The sequence below is a fragment of the Pseudophryne corroboree genome, chromosome 5 (assembly GCF_028390025.1).
Source record: "Pseudophryne corroboree isolate aPseCor3 chromosome 5, aPseCor3.hap2, whole genome shotgun sequence".
NCBI classification, from domain to species: domain Eukaryota; kingdom Metazoa; phylum Chordata; class Amphibia; order Anura; family Myobatrachidae; genus Pseudophryne; species Pseudophryne corroboree.
Genome location: NC_086448.1, coordinates 103,365,765 through 103,389,853, shown reverse-complemented (window position 1 = coordinate 103,389,853; position 24,089 = coordinate 103,365,765). Strand labels below are relative to the sequence as shown.

At 41.7% G+C, this 24,089-nt stretch overlaps 1 protein-coding gene across 2 annotated transcripts in view; it reads left to right on the top strand.

Moving 5' to 3' along the window:
* Nucleotides 1–10,753: 10,753 nt before the first annotated feature.
* Nucleotides 10,754–24,089, top strand: part of ST8SIA6 (ST8 alpha-N-acetyl-neuraminide alpha-2,8-sialyltransferase 6) — a 302,017-nt gene continuing 288,681 nt past the window's right edge. For both annotated transcript variants that reach the window (XM_063921531.1, XM_063921530.1), the window contains exon 1: nt 10,754–11,291. In XM_063921531.1, the coding sequence (XP_063777601.1) occupies nt 11,185–11,291 (107 nt within the window). In that variant the 5' untranslated portion in view covers nt 10,754–11,184. The remainder of the gene's footprint in view (nt 11,292–24,089) is intronic.

Sequence of the window (24,089 nt, the reverse complement as noted above, 5' to 3'; positions counted from 1 at the left end):
ACTCTGACCAGCAGATAGCACTATCCACTGAGTTCTAGAAGCTCATCTGGTAGATTTCCATCTGGGTCAGTGTGTAGACAGTGCTATTGAAGAAAATAAATAGTGGATACTCGGGAAGGGTCTGAACCCTGTGCCAAGAGCTAAGTTATAATAATAATAATAATAATAATAATTTTATTTATATAGCGCTCTTTCTCCAATAGGACTCAAGGCGCTTAACAGATACATAGCATCAGGGCCGTAACTACGTGTGTGCCAAGGGGGCTTGGCACACAGCGCAGTTGCCCTGAGGGCGCAACGGCCAGCGGCATGTAATGAGTCAAATTGACTCATTACATGCCGCCGAAGTCTGCGCCGTGCGCCCCGCTGTGTAGGGAGAAGAGGACCAGCGCCGGGCAGCGGAGAGAAGGAGGAGGAAGGAGGGGGAGCAGTGAGCCGCAGCAGCGCTATTTGATTGGTAGTAAGCGCCGCTGCAGCATCCCCCTCTCCTCCTGTATTGGCTGCCCGGCGCTGCTAAGGATGCTGGGATGCGGTTCCCCAGCATCCACAGCAGCGCCAGGCAACCAATACAGGAGGAGAGGGGGATGCTGCAGCGGCGCTTACTACCAATCAAATAGCGCTGCTGCGGCTCACTGCTCCCCCTCCCTCCTCCTCCTTCTCACCTTACACAGCCTGCACCGAGAGGGAGCTGCACGAGGAGCCTGTCAGCGGGGAGAAGGTAAGTATGTCTCTCTCCCTCTCTCTCTCTCTCTCTCTCACCGTCTGCCGCAATGTGTAAAATGGGGTCTCGTCTGCCGCAATGTGTAAAATGGGGTCTCGTCTGCCGCAATGTGTAAAATGGGGTCTCGTCTGCCGCAATGTGTAAAATGGGGTCCCAGCTGCCGCAATGTGTAAAAAGGGGTCCCGGCTGCCGCAATGTGTAAAATGGGGTCCCGGCTGCCGCAATGTGTAAAAAGGGGTCCCGGCTGCCGCAATGTGTAAAATGGGGTCCCGGCTGCCGCAATGTGTAAAAAGGAGGCCTGGCTGCCGCAATGTGTAAAAAGGGGTCCTGGATGCCGCAATGTGTAAAAATGGGGACTGGCTGCCGCAATGTGTAAAAAGGGGGACTGGATGCTGCAATGTGTAAAAATGGGGACTGGCTGCCGCAATGTGTAAAAAGGGGGACTGGATGCCGCAATGTGTAAAAATGGGGACTGGCTGCCGCAATGTGTAAAAAGGGGGACTGGATGCCGCAATGTGTAAAAATGGGGACTGGCTGCCGCAATGTGTAAAAAGGGGGACTAGATGCCGCAATGTGTAAAAAGGAGGACTGGCTGCCGCAATGTGTAAAAAGGGGTCCTGGATGCCGCAATGTGTAAAAATGGGGACTGGCTGCCGCAATGTGTAAAAAGGGGGACTGGATGCCGCAATGTGTAAAGAGGGGGACTGGCTGCCGCAATGTGTAAAAAGGGGGACTGGCTGCCGTAATGTGTAAAGAGGGGGACTGGCTGCCGCAATGTGTAAAAAGGGGGACTGGCTGCCGTAATGTGTAAAAAGGGGGCCTGGATGCCGCAATGTGTAAAAAGGGGGACTGGCTGCCGCAATGTGTAAAAAGGGGGACTGGCTGCTGTAATGTGTAAAAAGGGGGACGCTGTCTATTGTAATGTATAAAAGGGGCTCTACCTGGTGTAGTGGCGCTACTGTGCAGCGTAATTTGAATAATGTAGACTACTGTGCACCGTAGTATGAATTGCTATTATTTTGTGGCCACGCCCCTTCCCCATTAAGCCACGCCCCTATACGGTTTTTGCGCGCCTACGGCGCGCACTGCCCCTATCTTACATGGGGGGGGCGCCACTATCGTTTCTTGCACACAGCGCTAAAATGCCTAGTTACGGCACTGCATAGCATAATATAGTACAGAAAATAATGAAGTACATTTTCATAAAATACAGAAGCATGAAGATACCTAAAAGTTGAACTCCTAAATCTTTACCTCTAGACATCAATCAATCAATCAATCAATCAATCAATCAATCAATCAAGTAACTTTTAACAAAAAAAGATAAGTATCGGGGCATACTTGTCTCAGTATGTCATTACCTAGCGCATGGGTTAAACTAACTTTTACCAAATAACGGAAGTTAAGCATGTCCATGTAAAACATCCCAAAAGTGCAAGCTCCTTCTGTCTCTCACATTTAGCAGTCTCAGTATCTTAGGTTGAAACATCAAATACCAGACAGGAGGTTTTATGGTGTGAGATGTGTGTAATAGCAGATAGTTATCAGGCTTAAGGAGCAAAGGCTGCATTGTTTCCATTCAGTGTCATCTTATGCTTTGAAGCCCATAGCTCTGTATGAGTGAAGAAAAATTATACACAAAAATGGCAAGTTGCTGAAATAAATGTATTAGTCTATTACAGGTGCATGCAAGGGAGGGGCTCATCTAGAAAGGAAAAAAAAACACAGATTTCCTCCAGCACACTATAATGAAGCAGTAAATTACATTTACATCCTATATCAGGCATGTCCAAACTGCGGCCCTCCAGCTGTTGAGAAACTACACATCCCAGCATGCCCTGACATAGCTTTAGCATTCTCTGACGGCAAAACTGTGTCAGGGCATGCTGGGATATGTAGTTTCACAACAGCTGGAGGGCCGCAGTTTGGACATGCCTGTCCTATATGATAGTAGAAATATAGAGATCTCAGTTTCATATGTTTGCAAAGATATGCTAAAGCCACCAGCCACTTGACGGCGCCTCTGATATGGTAGTCCTAAGACTAAATTATAACAGTACCCACGTTTGATAATATTGCATTTTGCATTTTTCTATTAAGAAATGCAATATTACAATAGACATAGGGCATAATTCAGTAAGAATTGCAAATTCTGCTAAGTAGCAGAATTTGCAACCCTTGTGATCGCATGATGGGGGCCGCTCATCACAGGGCAAGGCCGCCCTGCATGCTGATCCCCATTCCCCCCTCCCCCACCTTGACCAAGTATAAATTGCAATCGCACCGCAATTTCTGCTTGATCGCAAAAAATGGGGTAGCCTCCTGCTGGCACAGTGGCTATGTGTGATGTCACGCAGCCGCCCTGATCACGCCCCCCGTTTGCGCTGCCACGCCTCATTTTGAAGTCACACCCACACGGCTCTCTGTCTCCTCCTAAGAAACGGAGTGTTGACGCCCCACTAACACCTCTGCCTGACTGACAGGCAGAGGCTTTCGCATTTTTATGCGGGCGCATGCGCCGGATGGGCCCTGAGCATGCACCCGCATCCTTTCAGTAATTTTTACAGTTGGATTGTGAATAGCGATCCAACCTGAATCAGGACCATAGTGTACAGATCCAAGGACCACAGACAACTATACAAATGGAGAAAATGTCTTCAGAGACCCTCAGGCCTACATTTAATACCACCCTGTCCTAGATGCAGAATTGTTGGAAGACATTTTCCGGACCTGCAATAGTATAAGTAAGAAAACATTTGGTTATAGATTTAAACACAATTCAATGACAGATACAGAGTTGAATGCAAGGCTGCAGCCATAGCTCTCATGTGTATGGACCAAATTTCACATATTGGCCTGTATGCAGAGTTGTGCATACAGCCAGAATGCCCCTTACCCGTATGTTTGTTTTCATACCCATCAATGATCCAGGAACGGCGCACGTTTGAAGCCTTAGTTGTTAGACTCACTAACATGCAATATCAACATAGGGTTGTTCATCAAATGGTTAACAATCAATGGTTACTATCACTTTCCATCGATGTTAGGAACCCATCTACAGATAACCATTGATGGTTCAAACCATCGATGGGTGTCACGAGCGAAGTCACATGACAGAAAGGAACTAATTGGAAAAGGAGGGCAGAGTTTCGAAACTTATAACAGGATGGAAGCACTACGGGCCGTGTGACACACACACAAAAAAAATGCTGTGTCACCATTGGATCTGTCTCATCAATGGGGGAGAAACATCGGACGTACACCATTGATGAAAATACATAATTTGCCATCAATAACAAATTGTTGATGTTTTGCTAGCCATCGAAAGTCGATGGCAAACTGTATAGCCACCGCCAGCTTCAGTTCGGCAAATGTCAAACTGCACATGCATCTAAGTTGCACTGCACATGCCATGCACACAGAGTCGCTGCTGTGATTAAGACGCACAGCAGATGCTCAGAAATGTATGAAACTGGGGCAAGTTTCGATGGTACGTCCAATGGTTGCGTCCAAAGATGCACCAAACGGTATTTGAGCATCTTAAGATGCTCAGTGTGGATGCCTCAGTCCTTGCATATTCAGAGTACACCAGGGGAAGAGCATTTACTAGCATTAGCATAAAGTTGCAGGTGTGCGGAAGCAGTAGTGTGCAACTCATAATCAGCCTCTATGTGTACGCACATACTCAGCGATAATACAAAGAAAAATCATTCACTAATCATTCTCCTGAGATCTCCATGTGTGTCCCGCCCTTTAGGATGAGACAGCTGTTGGAGCTGGCTTAATAAATTCCTCCCAGCCTTTCAGTACATACACAGACATTTATTACCGACACTGCTAGGAGAAGGGGCATAAACACACAGCCACATCAATGGGGTCTCCTACAGATCAATCACCTCCATGCACTTATCCCTGTATTACTGTTAGTGTAGATCACACGCCTAATCCTAAACAACATAACATAAGAATGATCCATTATATCAGGCTGCTACAGTGATGTATGAGAACCTCATAGGCAAATACAGGCGCAGGGAGACACACTCATACAGCATACATTGTACGAATAAGGGGAAAGCACGCGATGTAGGGGTAGAGCATACAATGTAAGGACAGAGAATATAACCTATGCATGAGAGATACAATGTAAGGATAGAGAATATAACCTATGCAGGAGAGATACAATGTAAGGATAGAGAATATAACCTATGCAGGAGAGATACAATGTAAGGACAGAGAATATAACCTATGCATGAGAGATACAATGTAAGGATAGAGAATATAACCTATGCAGGAGAGATACAATGTAAGGACAGAGAATATAACCTATGCAGGAGAGATACAATGTAAGGACAGAGAATATAACCTATGCATGAGAGATACAATGTAAGGATAGAGAATATAACCTATGCATGAGAGATACAATGTAAGGATAGAGAATATAACCTATGCAGGAGAGATACAATGTAAGGACAGAGAATATAACCTATGCATGAGAGATACAATGTAAGGACAGAGAATATAACCTATGCATGAGAGATACAATGTAAGGATAGGGGATGTATGGACATAGTAGATAATACAATGTAAGAATAAAGGTCACAATGTAAGGATAGAGAATATAATGTAAGGATAGCGGATATACAGTAAATGTAAGGATACGGGATATAATGTAAGGATAGAGGATATAATGTAAGGATGCAGGATATAATGTAAGGATACAGGATATAATGTAAGGATGCAGGATATAATGTAAGGATAAAGGATATAATGTAAGGATAGCGGATATACAGTAAATGTAAGGATACAGGATATAATGTAGGGATACAGGATATAATGTAAGGATACAGGATATAATGTAAGGATGCAGGATATAATGTAAGGATAAAGGATATAATGTAAGGATAAAGGATATAATGTAAGGATAGAGGATATAATGTAAGGATAAAGGATATAATGTAAGGATACAGGATATAATGTAAGGATAGCGGATATACAGTAAATGTAAGGATACAGTAAATGTAAGGATACAGGATATAATGTAAGGATACAGGATATAATGTAAGGATAGCGGATATACAGTAAATGTAAGGATACAGTAAATGTAAGGATACAGGATATAATGTAAGGATACAGGATATAATGTAAGGATAGCGGATATACAGTAAATGTAAGGATACAGTAAATGTAAGGATACAGGATATAATGTAAGGATAGTGGATATACAGTAAATGTAAGGATACAGGATATAATGTAAGGATAAAGAATATAATGTAAGGATAGAGGATATAATGTAAGGATAGAGGATATAATGTAAGGATACAGGATATAATGTAAGGATAGAGGATATAATGTAAGGATAGCGGATATACAGTAAATTTAAGGATACAGGATATAATGTAAGGAAACAGGATATAATGTAAGGATAAAGGATATAATGTAAGGATAAAGGATATAATGTACGGATACAGGATATAATGTAAGGATAGGGGATATAATGTACGGATACAGGATATAATGTAAGGATAGGGGATATAATGTAAGGATAGAGGTTATACAGTAAATGTAAGGATAGAGGGTATAATGCAAGGATAGTGGATATACAGTAAGTGTAAGGATAGAGGATATAATGTAAGGATAGAGGATATAATGTAAGGATAGCAGATATACAGTAAGTGTAAGGATAGAGGATATAATGTAAGGATAGAGGATATAATGTAAGGATAGAGGATATAATGTAAGGATAGCGGATATACAGTAAATGTAAGGATACAGTAAATGTAAGGATACAGGATATAATGTAAGGATAGAAGATATAATGTAAGGATAGCGGATATACAGTAAATGTAAGGATACAGTAAATGTAAGGATACAGGATATAATGTAAGGATAGAAGATATAATGTAAGGATAGCGGATATATAGTAAATGTAAGGATAGAGGATATAATGTAAGGATACAGGATATAATGTAAGGATACAGGATATAATGTAAGGATAAAGGATATAATGTACGGATACAGGATATAATGTAAGGATAGCGGATATATAGTAAATGTAAGGATACAGGATATAATGTAAGGATAAAGGATATAATGTACGGATACAGGATATAATGTAAGGATAAAGGATATAATGTACGGATACAGGATATAATGTAAGGATAGCGGATATACAGTAAATGTAAGGATGCAGGATATAATGTAAGGATACAGGATATAATGTAAGGATAAAGGATTTAATGTACGGATACAGGATATAATGTAAGGATAAAGGATATAATGTACGGATACAGGATATAATGTAAGGATAGAGGATATAATGTAAGGATAGAGGATATAATGTAAGGATAGCGGATATATAGTAAATGTAAGGATACAGGATATAATGTAAGGATAAAGGATATAATGTAAGGATACAGGATATAATGTAAGGATAAAGGATATAATGTACGGATACAGGATATAATGTAAGGATAAAGGATTTAATGTACGGATACAGGATATAATGTAAGGATAAAGGATATAATGTACGGATACAGGATATAATGTAAGGATAGAGGATATAATGTAAGGATAGCGGATATATAGTAAATGTAAGGATACAGGATATAATGTAAGGATAAAGGATATAATGTAAGGATACAGGATATAATGTAAGGATAAAGGATATAATGTACGGATACAGGATATAATGTAAGGATAGAGGATATAATGTAAGGATAGAGGTTATACAGTAAATGTAAGGATACAGGATATAATGTAAGGATAGAGGATATAATGTAAAGATAGAGGATATAATGTAAGGATAGAGGTTATACAGTAAATGTAAGGATACAGGATATAATGTAGGGATACAGGATATAATGTAAGGATAAAGGATATAATGTAAGGATACAGGATATAATGTAGGGATACAGGATATAATGTAAGGATACAGGATATAATGTAAGGATAGAGGGTATAATGCAAGGATAGAGGATATACAGTAAGTGTAAGGATAGAGGATATAATGTAAGGATACAGGATATACAGTAAATGTAAGGATACAGGATATAATGTAAGGATAAAGGATATAATGTACGGATACAGGATATAATGTAAGGATAAAGGATATAATGTACGGATACAGGATGTAATGTAAGGATAGAGGATATACAGTAAATGTACGGATACAGGATATAATGTAAGGATAGAGGATATACAGTAAATGTAAGGATACAGGATATAATGTAAGGATAGAGGATATACAGTAAATGTAAGGATAGAGGATATAATGTAAGGATAAGGGATATACAGTATGGCAGGGTAGGTGATATAGGTGATATAATGTTAGAATAGTGGATATACAGTATGACAGGATAGATGATACAATGTAAGGATGGGGCATATACAGTATCAGGGTGGGTAATACAATGTAAGGATAGGGCATATATGACAGGGTGGATGATGATACAATGTAAGGATAGGGCATATATGACAGGGTGGATGATGATACAATGTAAGGATAGGGCATATATGACAGGGTGGATGATGATGATACATACAATGTAAGGATAGGGCATATATGACAGGGTGGATGATGATACAATGTAAGGATAGGGCATATATGACAGGGTGGATGATGATACATACAATGTAAGGATAGGGCATATATGACAGGGTGGATGATGATACAATGTAAGGATAGGGCATATATGACAGGGTGGATGATGATACAATGTAAGGATAGGGCATATATGACAGGGTGGATGATGATACAATGTAAGGATAGGGCATATATGACAGGGTAGATGATGATACAATGTAAGGATAGGGCATATATGACAGGGTGGATGATGATACATACAATGTAAGGATAGGGCATATATGACAGGGTGGGTGATGATACAATGTAAGGATAGGGCATATATGACAGGGTGGATGATGATGATACAATGTAAGGATAGGGCATATATGACAGGGTGGATGATGATACATACAATGTAAGGATAGGGCATATATGACAGGGTAGATGATGATACAATGTAAGGATAGGGCATATATGACAGGGTGGATGATGATACAATGTAAGGATAGGGCATATATGACAGGGTGGATGATGATACAATGTAAGGATAGGGCATATATGACAGGGTAGATGATACATACAATGTAAGGATAGGGCATATATGACAGGGTGGATGATGATACAATGTAAGGATAGGGCATATATGACAGGGTGGATGATGATACAATGTAAGGATAGGGCATATATGACAGGGTGGATGATGATACAATGTAAGGATAGGGCATATATGACAGGGTGGGTGATGATACAATGTAAGGATAGGGCATATATGACAGGGTGGATGATGATACAATGTAAGGATAGGGCATATATGACAGGGTGGATGATGATACAATGTAAGGATAGGGCATATATGACAGGGTGGGTGATGATACAATGTAAGGATAGGGCATATATGACAGGGTGGATGATGATACAATGTAAGGATAGGGCATATATGACAGGGTGGATGATGATACAATGTAAGGATAGGGCATATATGACAGGGTAGATGATGATACAATGTAAGGATAGGGCATATATGACAGGGTGGGTGATGATACAATGTAAGGATAGGGCATATATGACAGGGTAGATGATGATACAATGTAAGGATAGGGGATATATGACAGGGTGGATGATGATACAATGTAAGGATAGGGCATATATGACAGGGTGGATGATGATACATACAATGTAAGGATAGGGCATATATGACAGGGTAGATGATGATACAATGTAAGGATAGGGCATATATGACAGGGTGGATGATGATACAATGTAAGGATAGGGCATATATGACAGGGTGGATGATGATACAATGTAAGGATAGGGCATATATGACAGGGTAGATGATGATACATACAATGTAAGGATAGGGCATATATGACAGGGTGGATGATGATACAATGTAAGGATAGGGCATATATGACAGGGTGGATGATGATACAATGTAAGGATAGGGCATATATGACAGGGTGGATGATGATACAATGTAAGGATAGGGCATATATGACAGGGTGGGTGATGATACAATGTAAGGATAGGGCATATATGACAGGGTGGATGATGATACAATGTAAGGATAGGGCATATATGACAGGGTGGATGATGATACAATGTAAGGATAGGGCATATATGACAGGGTGGGTGATGATACAATGTAAGGATAGGGCATATATGACAGGGTGGATGATGATACAATGTAAGGATAGGGCATATATGACAGGGTGGATGATGATACAATGTAAGGATAGGGCATATATGACAGGGTAGATGATGATACAATGTAAGGATAGGGCATATATGACAGGGTGGGTGATGATACAATGTAAGGATAGGGCATATATGACAGGGTAGATGATGATACAATGTAAGGATAGGGCATATATGACAGGGTGGATGATGATACAATGTAAGGATAGGGCATATATGACAGGGTGGATGATGATACAATGTAAGGATAGGGCATATATGACAGGGTGGATGATGATACATACAATGTAAGGATAGGGCATATATGACAGGGTAGATGATGATACAATGTAAGGATAGGGCATATATGACAGGGTGGATGATGATACAATGTAAGGATAGGGCATATATGACAGGGTGGATGATGATACAATGTAAGGATAGGGCATATATGACAGGGTGGATGATGATACAATGTAAGGATAGGGCATATATGACAGGGTAGATGATGATACAATGTAAGGATAGGGCATATATGACAGGGTGGGTGATGATACAATGTAAGGATAGGGCATATATGACAGGGTAGATGATGATACAATGTAAGGATAGGGGATGTAAGGAAGGATAGAATAGATGATACAATGTAAGGATAGAAGATATATAATAAGCGGACAGAGGATACAGCGAGGCGATGGGATGGGATGAAGGTGGTCCTGTACGGCTGGGGGAAGGGGATAGTCTCAGTATGACTAAGGTGAGGAGGAAATGGTACACAGCCCGGAGGAGGAGGAAGGCTGGGTGGGCTGCAGACAGGAGGAGGGCGGAGGATGATCTGTGTGTGGACGGCAGACAGAAGCTGTCTTTATGGTCTCACGGTTTGGAGGAGACAGGTGGGGGCTCCTGATAACCTGGGGAGGAGGAGGAGAGGAGTGTGGCTGGATGAGGAGAGCACCAGGCGGGGAGCCACTGGACAGCTGTCATCTCACTGGCTCCTGGTCACTGAGAGGCTGCACCTACCCACTGAGCCATAGAAATATACATACTGTTTATATGAGCCACGCTGTTTCTATCCACTGGACTATCCTGCTCCTACCCACTAAGCCACGCCGTTCCCACCCATTGTGCCACCCTGCTCTTACCCACGCTGCTCCTACCCACTGACCCACACTGGTCCTACCCACTGAGGCACGCTGCTTCTGCTGCCTCCTGCTCCGTGAGTGGCATGTGGATGCACAACATGAGACGGACTACCCTCATCCTGCTGGGGACCAGCCTGCTGCTGCTCCTCGTCACTGTCTGGCTGGCCATCGGCGAGTGCCCACGTTACAGGTATCCTTATCCTCACACACGCGTGATTTCTACACGCAGCTTTCCTCTGCTCCGGAGTATTCTCTATCACAGCATGTATCAATTGCAGCATGTGAAAACAGTTTTGCATTTACATCCCTACTAGCATCTGATAAAATATTGCACTAATATCACATTATTATTATTATTATTATTATTATTATTATTATTATTAATATTATCATCCTCGTCATCATCATTCTTTATTAGTATTATTCTTTATTTTTTTGAGTCTCCACAGAGTTTATTTGGAGCTGTACAGGATTAATAAACGTAAAACAGGATGGATCAAAGTTACACTTAAAAGTCAGTTGTCTTATCATGATCTATATGAATGATCCATATAATCCCTGGTTTTGGACCTAAATGCATTTGTACCTTTGTCCACCCCCAAACTCTTTACATCTGTACTGACAAACTCCAAACTGTACATCTGTATTGTAATTTAAAAAAAAGTGTGTTGGGCTCATCAATTTATATACTAGCACATGTCCTATGTAGTATTATATTATTATTATTATTATTATTATTATTATTATTATTATTATTACATATTTGAAACATTTCTTTTAGCACTTTTGGATGTTTGTAGGTGTGCCATAGGCTCCGTTTTATCAACTTATGTATATACTATACTGCAGAGGCGTGCCAGCCCTGCCAGCATCAAATATTGTACATAAATCCAGGCAAATTCCACTATGCTTATCCATTGGGATAACATTTAAAGCGACATGGAAATATGAATTAAAAATATAAATGTACATATGCCATGTACTACCACCACTACTACTACTGTTGGATTTTTATACAGTGCATGGATTATATTATTATACTCTCCTGAAGTGTGTCCGTTATAAATGGTGTGAAAGATACGTTTGCTGGTGCAACTGTTTGTAATGACATTGTATGGGACCATTTGTGTTGTTACACAGCTATTTAAAGTCTTTAGCTTGGGTGAGATCAATATATTCATGTCAGGTTGAACAGTTAATTCATACCAGGAGGGAAGCTGAATAATGGAGAGTTTGGCTCATCTAGTATCATACTATTTAAGAGAGTAATAAGGGGTCTATTTACTAAGCTTTGGAGAGAAATAAAGTGGATGGTGATAAAGTACCAGCTAGTCAACTACTAACTGCCATGTCACAGGCTGGGTTTGAAAAATGACAGTTAGAAGCTGATTGGCTGGTATTTCATCTCCGTCAACTTTACCTCCATACAAGGCTTAGTACATAGACCCTTAATAGAGTACAAGCATGATATTTTATTGCGTAAACACCTGTGTGGGGACATGACATAATAATAATACATGATAACACTACCTTTAAAATTATATATGGTACATTTTAGGTTCTATTCAATAACATTCATATATACCAGTACATACAGGTCTACCGATGGCTATATACAGTAATAGTGTGCCATGATGTGGATTAGTTGATTTATTCATAGTTTAGGTGATATTATTATTATTATTATTATTATTATTATTATTTATTATTATCCTTTATTTATATGGCGCCACAAGTGTTCTGCAGCTCCCAATTGTAAAGTACATAAACATATAATCAAAACAAGAAAACAGCAACTTACAGTTGACGACAATATAGAACAAGTACAGGGTAAATAAACATAGCTACATCAGCAGATGACACTGGAATAAGTATCAGGTGGCAGAAGACTGCTGGATTTGGTGCAGTTGAATATTATTAAAGTAAGAAAAAGAATAAGCACATGAGGGAACAGGGCCCTACTCGTAAGGCTTACATTCTAAAGGGGAGGGGTAGACAGACAGGGTTGACACAGACGGGGTACACAGAGAGCGTGGAACAGAGGGTTAGGATGAGATTTGGTGAAGAAGTGGATCTTGAGAGCTTGTTTGAAGTTTTGTAGAGAGGTGGAGAGTCTGAGGGGGAGAGGTAGGGAATTCCAGAGAAATGGAGCAGCACGTGAAAAATCTTGGAGGTAGGAGTGGGAGGAAGTAATCAGTAGGCAGGAGAGTCAGCGTGCATTAGCAGAGCGAAGAGGACGGGTGGGAGTGTAAATGGAGAAAAGGTCAGAGATGTAGATGGGAGAGGAGTGGGTGAGGGCTTGTAAGTGAGTGTGAAAAGCTTGAAATGGATTCTGAAAGGGAAGGGGAGCCAGTGAAGGTCTTGTAGGAGAGGAGAGGTGGATGTAGTACGTTTGGTGAGGAAAATGAGCCGGGCAGCAGCATTGAGGATAGATTGGAGTGGAGAGAGGTAATTGTCAGGAATGCCAGTCAGGAGGAGATTACAGTAGTCCAGTCTGGAGATGACCAGTGAGTGGATAAAAGTCTTAGTAGCATCCTGGGTGAGAAAGGGTCTGATCCTGGAAATATTTTTTAGATGAAAACTGCAGGTGCTGAATGTGTTGATTACTCCAAGACGGCGCACTTGGGGGCTAGAGGAGATAGTTGTACCATCAATAGATAATGAGATTGTAGGAGGTGAGGTTATGCGGGAGGGAGGGAAGATGATCAGCTCGGTCTTAGACATGTTAAGTTTAAGAAAGTGCTGGGACATCCAGGAAGAGATAGCAGAGAGACAGTTGGAGATACGGGTGAGGAGTGCAGGGGAGAGGTCTGGAGAGGAAAGATAGATTTGGGTGTCATCAGCATAGAGATAATATTGGAAACCAAAAGAACTAATGGGCTTACCTAGTGAGGATGTATAGCGAGAGAAAAGAAGAGGACCAAGGACAGAGCCTTGGATTACACCTACAGTTAGTGGAAGTGAGGGGGAGGTGGAGTCATGAGAGGAGACGGAGAAGGAATGGTCAGAGAGGTAGGAAGACAGCCAAGAGAGGGCAGTATCACGCAAACCAATGGAGTGAAGGATTTGCAGTAGGAGAGGGTGGTCTACAGTGTCAAAAGCAGCAGAGTGTTCAAGAAAAATAAGTAGAGAGTAGTGTCCCATAGATTTTGTAGCATGTAGGTCATTGCATACTTTTGTAAGGGCAGTTTCAGTGGAGTGGAGAGGACGGAAGCCAGACTGGAATGGGTCAAGCAGTGAGTGTGAGAAAAGAAAGGAAGTAAGGCGGTTGTAGACAATACGCTCAAGGAGTTTGGAGGCAAAAGGGAGGAGAGAGATGGGTCGGTAGTTGGAGAGAGTGTTTGGATCAAGGGTAGTTTTTTTAAGAATAGGATAGATGGGTGCATGCTTGAAGGCAGAGGGGACAGTGCCTGATGAGAGGGAGAGACTGAAAAGGTGGGAAAGATGGGAACAGGCAGATGAAGAGAGGAAGCGGAGGAGGCGGGAGGGGATAGGGTTAAGTGGGGAGGTGGTGAGGGGACAGGAACAAATGAGGGCCATGACTTCCTCACCAGATACATGGGAGAAAGATGTCAGAGTTAGTGAAGGGGGTAGGGAGGGTTGGTAAGGGATGGGAGGAGGCGCTGGTTGCTGATGGTCTGGTGTGATGTGATGTCCTGACATATGGAGTCAATTTTGGATGTGAAGTAAGTGGCAGAGTCAAGAGCAGAGAGTGAGGAAGGGAGACAAGGTGGAGGTGGGCAGAGGAGTGAGTTGAGAGTGGCAAAGAGGTACCGAGGGTGGGAAGACTGGGAGGAGATGAGGTTCTTGAAGTATGACTGTTTAGCAAGAGAAAGGGCTGCACTGTAGGATGAGAGCATACGTTTGAAATGGAGATCTATCTATCTATCTATCTATCTATCTATCTATCTATCTATCTATCTATCTATCTATCTATCTATCTATCTATTTATCTATCTATCTTTTTTGTTCATAATCTCTATAATAATAGTTTACGTGCGTACGTGCGTGCGTGCATGCGTGTGTGTGTGTGTGTGTGTGTATGCGCGCATCTATTGTTTATATTCCAGGACCAAGTTTAGAAACTATGTTATGAACTACAGATCCCAGTATGCTCTGTATGTCCCTAGTTTGTGTACACTGTAGGTAAGTATTACAGACTGAGACAGACCAGATAGACTTTATGGCCATGGTAACAATAGGTAGCTGTTTCAGGCAGACAGTTTTTTGGTAGTAGCCTGATTTAGGGAATTCACTGACAAAAATTTGCGATTTTCTCAATTCAGATGCAAAACTCATTTTATTTACTTTGTTGGTTGATCTAATGATATTTAAAAATGTCAGTACAGTATGTGCCAGTCAGACAGCACACAAATCATATACTCATACATAAATGTTTATGGCAGTTTGTGCAAAGTAAATGTCACACAACTGCTTACAATGCATTGAGGTCTTGGGTTTGAGTCCCACCACAGCCCTGTGTGCAGTTTGTATATTCTCCCCATGCTGATGTGGGTTTCCCCCAGGTATTCCAGTTTTCCACACTGCAAAAATATTATTGTGTCACCACGCTTTTGTGATTTAGCGCTGAGAATAAAAATTGGTGCTTCAGGCATTCATGTAATATGTTCATGGCATTCATAGGTGTCACATCAGTTGCATTCTCACAAAGCAAAATGGAAATGTACACCTTTGCTATTAGCAAATAATACAGTCAATTAGTTTAGCAAAACGTTTTACACTTGTTCTTCACATTATAATTGAATTGTTTTCTTTTTGTCTCCCGACTGTGATATGTGGCACATTTTGCCAGTTCAGGTGTGTGATAAAAGAATAGCTGCGTGACTTTGTGTAATTTATAAATTAATGAAGACCGTTGTAGTTTTCTGTAAAATATTGCGTTATCCAGCTAATTTAATAAAATATAAAAGGCAAGTATATACACTACATGTATATTGTCCTTATTTACTTGATGGTAGTTGTGCTATGCATGCATTTATTTAAATCTACCGGGTTCAGTATGTTTTCAGTGGTATCCTGAGCTTTGAAATACCAACAGGGGCGAGGTTAGTATTTTAACCCCTCTCCCCTACCCCCTAACCCTCCCTTCTCACAGCCTAATCCTAGCCTCACCGATTAGTGCCTAACCCTAACTTTTCCCCAATGGTACCTAAACCTAACCCCCCCTTCAGCCTAACCATAACCTTCCCACTTTAGTGCCTATACCTAACCTCCTCCTGGTGGTGCCTAACACTTAGCCTAACCCTTCCTCCCCACAGCCTAACCCTAACCTCCCCACCCCCCACCCACGCTGCAACCTAACCAGTGGTGCAAATAGAAATATTTTCTTAGTGGTACTGAGTGTCGAAAAATGGGCGTGGTCATGTGTTGTGAGGGGCGTGGCAACATGCTGCTAGTGGGAGTGGCTACATGAAACTAGCAGCTTGGCCACACGACAGCCCCATTTTTTTAAAATCTGGAGCATACTTGCCTACCCTCCCGGAATGGCCGGGAGGCTCCCGAAAAACGGGTGACCCTCCCGGCCCCCCCGGAAGAGCAGGCAAGTCTCCCGATTTACGGGGGTCACCCCCTGCCCGCCACCAACTTAACGAGTAAAGTGGGCGGTCCGGGCAGGTGATGACGCGATTCTTGTTGAATCGCGTCATCGTAACCACGCCCCCTGCTGTATAATGCCGGTAATCGCGTCATTACACAGCGGGGCGTGGCTTAAATGACGCTGCCAGGAAGCCACGCCCCATCCCGCCTCTACCTCGCCCCCGTTACGCCTCTGGCCCGCCCCCTGCACGGCACCTCAGGCCCCCCCCCCCTGCTGAGCCGACGGGCTGCTCTCTCCCGGAGAGAGCAGCCCAGAAGTCGGCAACCCTGATCTGGAGGCAAGGCTAAACATATTCAGTAATGCCTCCAGTATATTAGAAATATATAGTGATACCTCCAGTATAATAGAAATATATAGTAATGCCCCCAATTTAATAACAATATATAGTAATGCTTCCATTATAACAGGAAAATACAGCCACTGTCACACTCCCAGTAACCCTGACAAAGTGGGAGGAGCCGTCATGCAGCCAAGCACCATGGTCTTGTTGCTTTGTTGCACATTTTAATTGTGGTAATGGCAAAGTGTGTGGCAGGTGGTACTGAGTACCCGCTGCCAAATTCTTATGGGTACTCCGTACCAGAGCGTACCCGCATACTTGCACCGCTGAACCTAACCCTAAGCCCCTCGGGATAGAATGGATAAAAATCACAAATTTATTAAATAACAAAAATGAAAACATTTGCATAATATATTCTCTATAGCCACAAGAAAGCCCAATACCTCAAGTCTCTCAGGCTTAGTTCATATTTCAGTGTATATACAGATGTGTCCCCTGTCATCTTACCTGCGGCACCACGTTTACCATGACTAATGTGCCCCCTGCATGTTAGTGCACTGTGTATGCACCCGCAATCCATAGGATAGCATGGTGTGCACATTCCCGTGGCTGTGTCACATGTGGGCACGAATAATCACACCTGTTATTCTTATGCATGCAGCATGTACGGTAACAGAGGACACATCTGTAATACTCCCTCTGAATAGATGACAGAATTGTCCAGCAATATAGTATAATTACCACATCCTCAGTTTGACTCATTATAGACATAGAATCCCTTTTCTGACTCTTAAGACATTATTTAAGTGTATCAAACTGTCTAAGGAGTGGATAAGTTGTTTTTAGCAAATCAGGTTCTAGCTTTATTAAGTACAGTCCATAAAATGAAAGGTAGAAGCTGATTGGTTGCAACTTATCCAATCCTTGGAAGTTTTTATACATCTACCTTTCTGTTATTAACAGTGCAGACATGGCTTCACTCAATACGGTGCATCACTCAATAGGGTGCAGCTCAGAGGTGAACTCTGTATCCCCTGCACACTGGAGGCATGTACGTCTGAAAAAGGGGCATGGCCAACCTTAAAGGGACATGGCCTCACAGAGAATCCTGATGACATCTCTCCAGGTGCGTGCCCTTCATTTCTAGCAAAGCTGGGCTGTCCCTGGAGACCAGTGCCTACACTGTTGGCTCCTCTTCTGTGACAGGAGAATGTCACACTGCAGCACCCGGCTCCTGTCACTGCGGAGGAGCCGGCATTTTGGTGGCACTTCCTCCGAGGGTGGCACCTGTGTGCAGCCTGCAACCCCATAGTAACACCAGTGGTGAGACCACTTAGGGGCCTGAGGTGAGAGGGGCCTGAGAAAAAACTGAAACATACTCCAGTGGTCCTTCTGCTTAGGATACTCAGGGGCGGGGTACATGGGATTGCTGGGTATTTCCTTAACTTTTGTTGTGGGGCTTTGCATTTCCATGCTCTGCCACTACTGTTCTTACTACAATTAAAGGCAACACATTTTATGAAGTAATGTTTAAATGTCTAGCAAGTTGCACTATAGACTCCTTGAAATATTATATCAGTGCCTGCAGACACAACTGTTGTTCTGTATGGAGTGTCATTCTGTCAGTGATAGACGTGGCACATAGCATTCAATATGAAAAACAGCTGGCATGTGAGCCCCTTCCCATCATGCAACATTAACTGCTGACATCACTGTGGGTCTAACACCCAGCGCAGATTATTGCTACCTGTTTTTATGTGGAGCCCCATTGTGGAACCTCATTGTTAATCTGGCCCTATGCTGCCTAATTGTTTAAAAGTGGTAGACTTGCCTACAGAATATGGCCACACCTCCATTCCAATTTGGCTGTGCCCCCTGTCCTGATTTCCTTTGCTTCAAAATTGTGAGGTTAGGTCTAAGAATAATCTCACCTTTTTTGCTTTTTTTTTTTTGTGCTTGTGGAGCTAAAGCGCACATGTTGTGTACACATGGTGGACGTAGGTATTGTGTGGGCTAAACCAATATAAAAATACAGTTTATTAATCTTTTTCAAAGCCAAAACTTTGCAAAGCCATACAAAAGAGTTGTGAAAACAGAATAGCATACAAGTATAATCTTTATATCAATGAAACAGAGAAAGGAGGGTGGTTGGGCAAAGAAGGTTGTTCAAAAGTAATGCAAGGATTTTAGATGTTGACACTTTTGTGGGATCAGTCAACAACGGAGAATGATCCAAACCCTGCAGCCTTTCTCCAGGTGACAGATTACTTGTAAAGCTCTATTTTTGTATTTTGCTTATGCTTTATTTTTATTTTTTGCAGTTACATTGCTGTTTGTCAATTTGTTGTCATCAAATTTCAGTGGTAAATGCTGATACTTTTTTTTGTCATATTAATTAATGTTCCATTTCTTAATGTACTGACCTTTTTGTGTTCTAACTTCTTACACAATTGAAGTGTCATAAAGGGTGGACTTTTTATAGTGATACATTTATGTTGGGAATCATTTGGCTTACAGTATCTGTGATTTAATTTGTTTATGATTGCTATTAGAGATATGTCAGGGAGTAACTGAAGGCTATCTTGAAGTGTTAGCTCTTGAACTATATATTTGTGGTGGCAGAACTTTGGGTTTAATAGTAAGTGTGGGATGTTTTTGGGTGGAATTTTACTCATTGGAATTTTATTAATCCTTTCACACAAACATGTCACACATACCCAGGTTGGTCTTGTGGTTACATGGGTTCATTTGCTGAAAAATTTACTTTACAATAAACCAAATCAACCAATAATATACTTGCTTTGATTACAAACCTTGCACTATGTATAAGTATCGTCCTAAATGGAGCGTTACAAAATGAGCCCTAGTGAGATTTAATAGGTTGTCCATAGTGAGCCCCATCTTAAGTCTTGGTGACCCTCCACTGCTCAAATGGTAGATTTATAACAAGGTTTTTACTCTTTAGTTACTTACTTGTGCCCTCATTGTACATCTCCAGTTAGAAGGATTTTAGAAGGACTCTTCCTGCTTTGTAAGCTAGACGATGAAGTTGATTGGACAAATCTTCAGCGGTTACCCAATCGTTTTCAAATTTCCTTCATAACCTTACAGTGGACACACATTACATTCAAACCTTTACTGCCTGTTAGCCTGAGAGAAGCATTATAAGCAGTTTCAGCAGACTTATCTACTGGAACTGCTTTGTGAACTGTAGGCGTCTCAACTCCGTTTTCCCATAGTGCAATGCTGCTACTGGTTGACCGGTAAAAACAAATTTAATAAAGTTCTCTTGTAATAAATTTTTTAATAGCCATCTCCCAATAAAGCAATCCTATTTTGTATGCCGCACAGTACAACTACTGATCCACCCCCCAAAAAAAGAGTATACTGTTTGGTGTCTGGAAAAAAGGTATCAGTGACATGTAATCATTTAAGCATATACATGTTTTAATCTGTCTATGTCTGGCTTGATTGTTGCAAAACAGGTCTTGTTATATAGTATCCATACGCATTTGAGAATTCCTGGAACTTATTGTGAGGAATCCCTGCTTGTGGAAGATGAATAGTAACCAGATGTGGGCTCCGTGATTACAGGGGCTTGTTTTACTGTGCACGAGATCAGACTTGCTATGTTTTCCATTTATTTTAATTTCATTTACCATTATAATAGCAGCACTGTGTAATTACCCCAGCCCTGGTGAACATTATAGGGATTGCGTCTGTCAACATTTTGAACCCAAGCATATACAATACTGAGAGAGTACAAAATAAAGCAAATATTATACAAGAAAATGACATCAACAAGCAAAGTACTCCATTTTAAACTATTCCTTGATCATTTCTCTGTGTGCCTCTCTTGTGTCTATAACATGTCATCTCCATTCTCCACCATCGTCTTTATTATTTCAAGACCCTGTTTAGCCCATTATCCTCATTCTCTTCTGCCTCTAAACTGAGCTCTCTAATCTTCTCTCTTGGGGGAGATATATAAAACATTAAGGTAGATATGTTGCCTATGGCAACCAATGAGATTCTAGATATCATTGTACTAGATAAGTTCTACTTAAGTACTAGATAAATGATAGCTAGAATCTCATTGGTTGTTATGGAAAAAGGTTTGGTACGTCGTCCACTTGTCTTCTAAGAATGGACCGTTGCTAGGGGGTAATTCAGACCTGATCGTAGCAGCAAATTTGTTAGCAGTTGCGCAAAACCATGTGCACTGCAGGCGGGGCAGATATAACATGTGCAGAGAGAGTTAGATTTCGGTGGGTTATATTGTTTCTGTGCAGGGTAAATACTGGCTGCTTTATTTTTACACTGCAATTTAGATTTCAGTTTGAACACACCCCACCCAAATCTCTCTGCACATGTTATATCTGCCCCACCTGCAGTGCACATGGTTTTGACCATTAGAGAAAAAGTTTGCTGCCGTGATCAAGTCTGAATTAAGCCCTAATATGGTGCCAACCTGTATATGACAAGAAGTGTGTGTCCTTGTAGTGGTGGCTTTTGGGCCTTATTCAGGTTTGTTAGTTACAAATATTGAATAAAAAAGTATGGATATTAACTTATTAAGTAATATTTTTTTATTATTTGTATTGTGGAACATGATACACTTACACCAGATTTGACATTCACTTCAGATGATATACAAACTAAAAGCTGAAACTAGAAATGACTTTTATCCAATGATTTGAGTCCAGGAAGTTGGACAGCAGAAGGGTGCCTCCATCATCTGCTACTGTTGCTTGTGGCAATTAATGGGTGTTTGTAGTTTAGTATGGGGCAATATGGTGACACAGTGGTTAGCATTGCTATCTTACAGAGCTTGAGCCGTGGATTTGATTCCAACTAAGGCTACCTCTGTGGGGAGTTTGTATGTTCTCCCAATGTTTGCATGGGATTCCTGGTGTTTTTGTTTGCTCCCACAGGACTCTATTTATCAAGCAGATATAACTGCTTTTTCTTTAGTTTCTGCTGAGGAAAGGTTTATCAGTGTTAAGGGCATTTAATGGATTACCCTAGAGCATAGGTTCTCAAACTCGGTCCTCAGGACCCCACACAGTGCATGTTTTGCAGGTAACCCAGCAAGTGCACAGGTGTATTAATTACTCACTGACACAGTTTAAAAGGTCCGCAGGCGGAGCTAATTATCTCACTTGTGATTCTGTGAGGAGACCTGCAAAACATGTACCGTGTGGGGTCCTGAGGACCGAGTTTGAGAACCTGTGCCCTAGAGAAATCATTGATTTTTCCCGTATTTACTGTCATTTTGCAAAGCATGGCATTCTCAGAGCCTGGTAAGGGAACTGCAATGCATTGCCAATTTCTGACGCTGGGATAAGCTCAACGTACTGCATTTTGTGGAAAAAACATAACACCATTTCAGGATGGCATTATGCTGCGCAAACCTGTCCACAATCTGTGAAGCTCTGCAAAAAAGTGCAATTTCCATCTTATACACACACACAGTACAGATGACAAAGTTTTTATTAGGTATGTGCGACCTCATTTGCACACACACGCATGCGTGTGTGTTTAAGCGTGTGTGTAATGCTGGGTACACACTAGATGATAAAGTGGATGATGTGGCTGATATCGATGCAAGTTCTACAATAACGTCCAGTTTGTATGCACTATGTCGGTGATGATGTGCGCTCTCCCACGTCATCAGCGATGTTGCCCGTTGGCCGTGCATGCATGTCCGACGGGCGGTATCGACAGTGAGGGCTCCCACCGTCGTTCGCGGCATCTGCAAGTGTGTATGCACTTGTCTAAGCCGTCAGCCCGCCAGGACCCGCCGCACACTATCATCTAGTGCGTACCCACCTTTAGTGCTCCAATTGGGCAGGGACTGATTGAATGAGAAATATTTTCCATACAGCTAAATTATTATTGTGGTGCTGTATTAAGAATCAGTAATTATTATAATAATAATAATAATAATAATAATAATGCCCCCATCATGATGAGGCCACGCCCCTCTCTGGTCAGTTCGCAGAGAAATTTTGCAGGTTTGGAAAATTGTGCATATAAAAATCTTGCGGTTCGGTCAGTCATATTGCTCCAGCACTCAAAGGGTGGAATTCCATTCTCACATTAGCAGCTGTTACAGCAGGGAATCTTCGCTCACTTCCCTGCGCATCTCTACAAGGTTCTAGTGTAAAACGTTATTTAGGAAGCAGAGTTAAATAGCTGATAAATGAAGAGCAACTTGCATGCGGCACTCACTCCACAATTCGCTGTTCATGTCACTTATCTAACCAGAATCGCTGGCTTAACCTTCTGAGTGAAGATGAACCCCTGCATCTTTTGATTTTGAAAGGCTTTTAAAAGAATTTTAATTACAACTGAGGGCTTGTTGATTCGGTTTAGTTAACCTTTTCTGTACATGCACTAACCTTTGCAAAACATACAGCAGCGCCAAGAGAAAACAAAACCTCGTGCACAAAGTTTACAAAAGGGATTTTTTTTCCATTTATTGCATTTGGCCACGATAGTTTTATTAGTTTCTAAATCGGGTTTATGTTTGGATTAGTGCTTGCACTTCACTTTGGAGTAACATGAACACTTAGGTCCTGGGGTAGGTACAGACTTGCTGATTATTTATTTATTATTTATTAACAGTTTCTTATATAGTGCAGCATATTCCGTTGCGCTTTACAATGAATTTATGTTAATTGTAGAACTATTTAAGAGTTTCTATGGGAGCAGTTAGATTTCGGCTTAGTATTTTTTTTTTTTTTTATCTGTACACTTTTTATTTTGCCGAGCAGACCATGGAGCCACCTTGGACCAATACCTATAAAGAAGAGGCTTGGCTCTTTATAAATGAAGACAGCAGGGAATGGGATGACACCGACTGTACATTATGGGCCTTATTTAGACCTGGCCGCTGCTGCGTCCTGCGGCGCAGTTTGCCTATACTGGCAAACTGCGCGCCTATACTGGCAAACCGTGCGCGCAGTGGCCGCATTGCAACTGCGTGGCCTCAAACATTGCGGAGTCATCCCGGAAGAATGTGGCCACAATTTGATTGACAGCAGCGGCGTTTGCAGGCCGGCGACGTGGGGTTGGGGGTATGGCAG